The 1,194-nt window shown below is 56.8% G+C and overlaps 1 protein-coding gene across 1 annotated transcript in view; it reads right to left on the minus strand.

Moving 5' to 3' along the window:
- The window catches only part of DPH7 (diphthamide biosynthesis 7), a 31,606-nt gene that overhangs the window by 20,370 nt on the left and 10,042 nt on the right, over positions 1 to 1,194 (minus strand). Inside the window, exon 5 of the mRNA XM_011985150.1 lies at positions 93 to 162. Within this exon, the coding sequence (XP_011840540.1) occupies positions 93 to 162 (70 nt within the window). The remainder of the gene's footprint in view (positions 1 to 92; positions 163 to 1,194) is intronic.

Raw genomic sequence — 1,194 nt, forward strand, 5'->3', positions numbered from 1 at the left:
GGAGGGCCGGTGACCCAGGGAGCGGGAGGGCCGGTGACCCAGGGAACAGGAGGGCCGGTGTGAGCACCGAGTGCTGGCTCTTGGGCAGTTACCTTTTGCTGGTGAAGAGGAATCTGCTGGGTACCCTGGTGTCCCAGCCCCTCAGAAGGCCATCGTCGCCCCCTGTGTGGAGACAGAGAAGTATCAACACCACCAATGAGAGGAAGTGACCGTTCTCAGCGAGGCTGAGGCCGTTGATGTCTGTGGGAAGTTCCCCTGGGTGACTTTGCTGGGGGGGGGGTTTTAGGTTGCCACCTCAACAGGAGGTCCCAGAAACAACCCCCAGGAATGTCACTGCTGTGCCTTGACTCTCTACAGACTGCGAGCAGCAAGGGAAAGACAGACGGTCTCCGCCTGTAGGAACAGAAGGGAGGAAATGGAAACTGAAGGGGCCCTGAAGGCCATCAGGTGCTGGCAACCATTGTTCACAGGGGACCACTGTTCACAGGGGACCATTGTTCACAGGGGCCGTTACCAGACCCCAGGGGCTAAACTGCCTTTGCTAAGAGCTCCAGTGATTCAAGCCCTGGCTTCTAAGAACAAGAGTTGCAAGATCAGAGCCCTGAACAGAAACTGCACACAGGAGGCAGCAAGCAGGAGGACTCCACACCGTGCACCTGATAGAAAGGTGCCCTCTGTCATCTTAAAGCACTTGTTTAGGGGAAACAAAAGGATGGGAGAACAGAGGAGTTGGTGCACGGAACCACAACCAATCTTCGAAGAAAAGCAACACAGACATGGGGTGAATGGTGGCACCTGAAGGAAGGGAAGCTCAGGAGCAGGGCCCACAGGGAGAGTGAACAACAGAAGGAAAACGTCTAGGCCTGACCACATCACCCACCCCACATCATCCAGCTCCCACTACCCACCCACCTTCCATCCATCACACCATCTACCCACCCCCAACCCCATCCAAAAATCCACCATCCATCCACCCATGCACCCACCCACTCACTCATCCACTCACCATCCATCCATCCATCCATCCATCTATCCACCCAGCTGCCCTCCCATTCCATTCAGCCGCCCACCATCCATCCAACAATCCACCATCCATCCACCATCCACCACCCACCACCCACCACCCACCATCCAAAAATGCATCCATCCACCCACCATCCATCCATCCAGCCGGCCAGCCAGCCACTCACCCAC

The sequence above is a fragment of the Mandrillus leucophaeus genome, unplaced genomic scaffold, assembly GCF_000951045.1.
Source record: "Mandrillus leucophaeus isolate KB7577 unplaced genomic scaffold, Mleu.le_1.0 Scaffold28, whole genome shotgun sequence".
In the NCBI taxonomy this organism is placed as follows: domain Eukaryota; kingdom Metazoa; phylum Chordata; class Mammalia; order Primates; family Cercopithecidae; genus Mandrillus; species Mandrillus leucophaeus.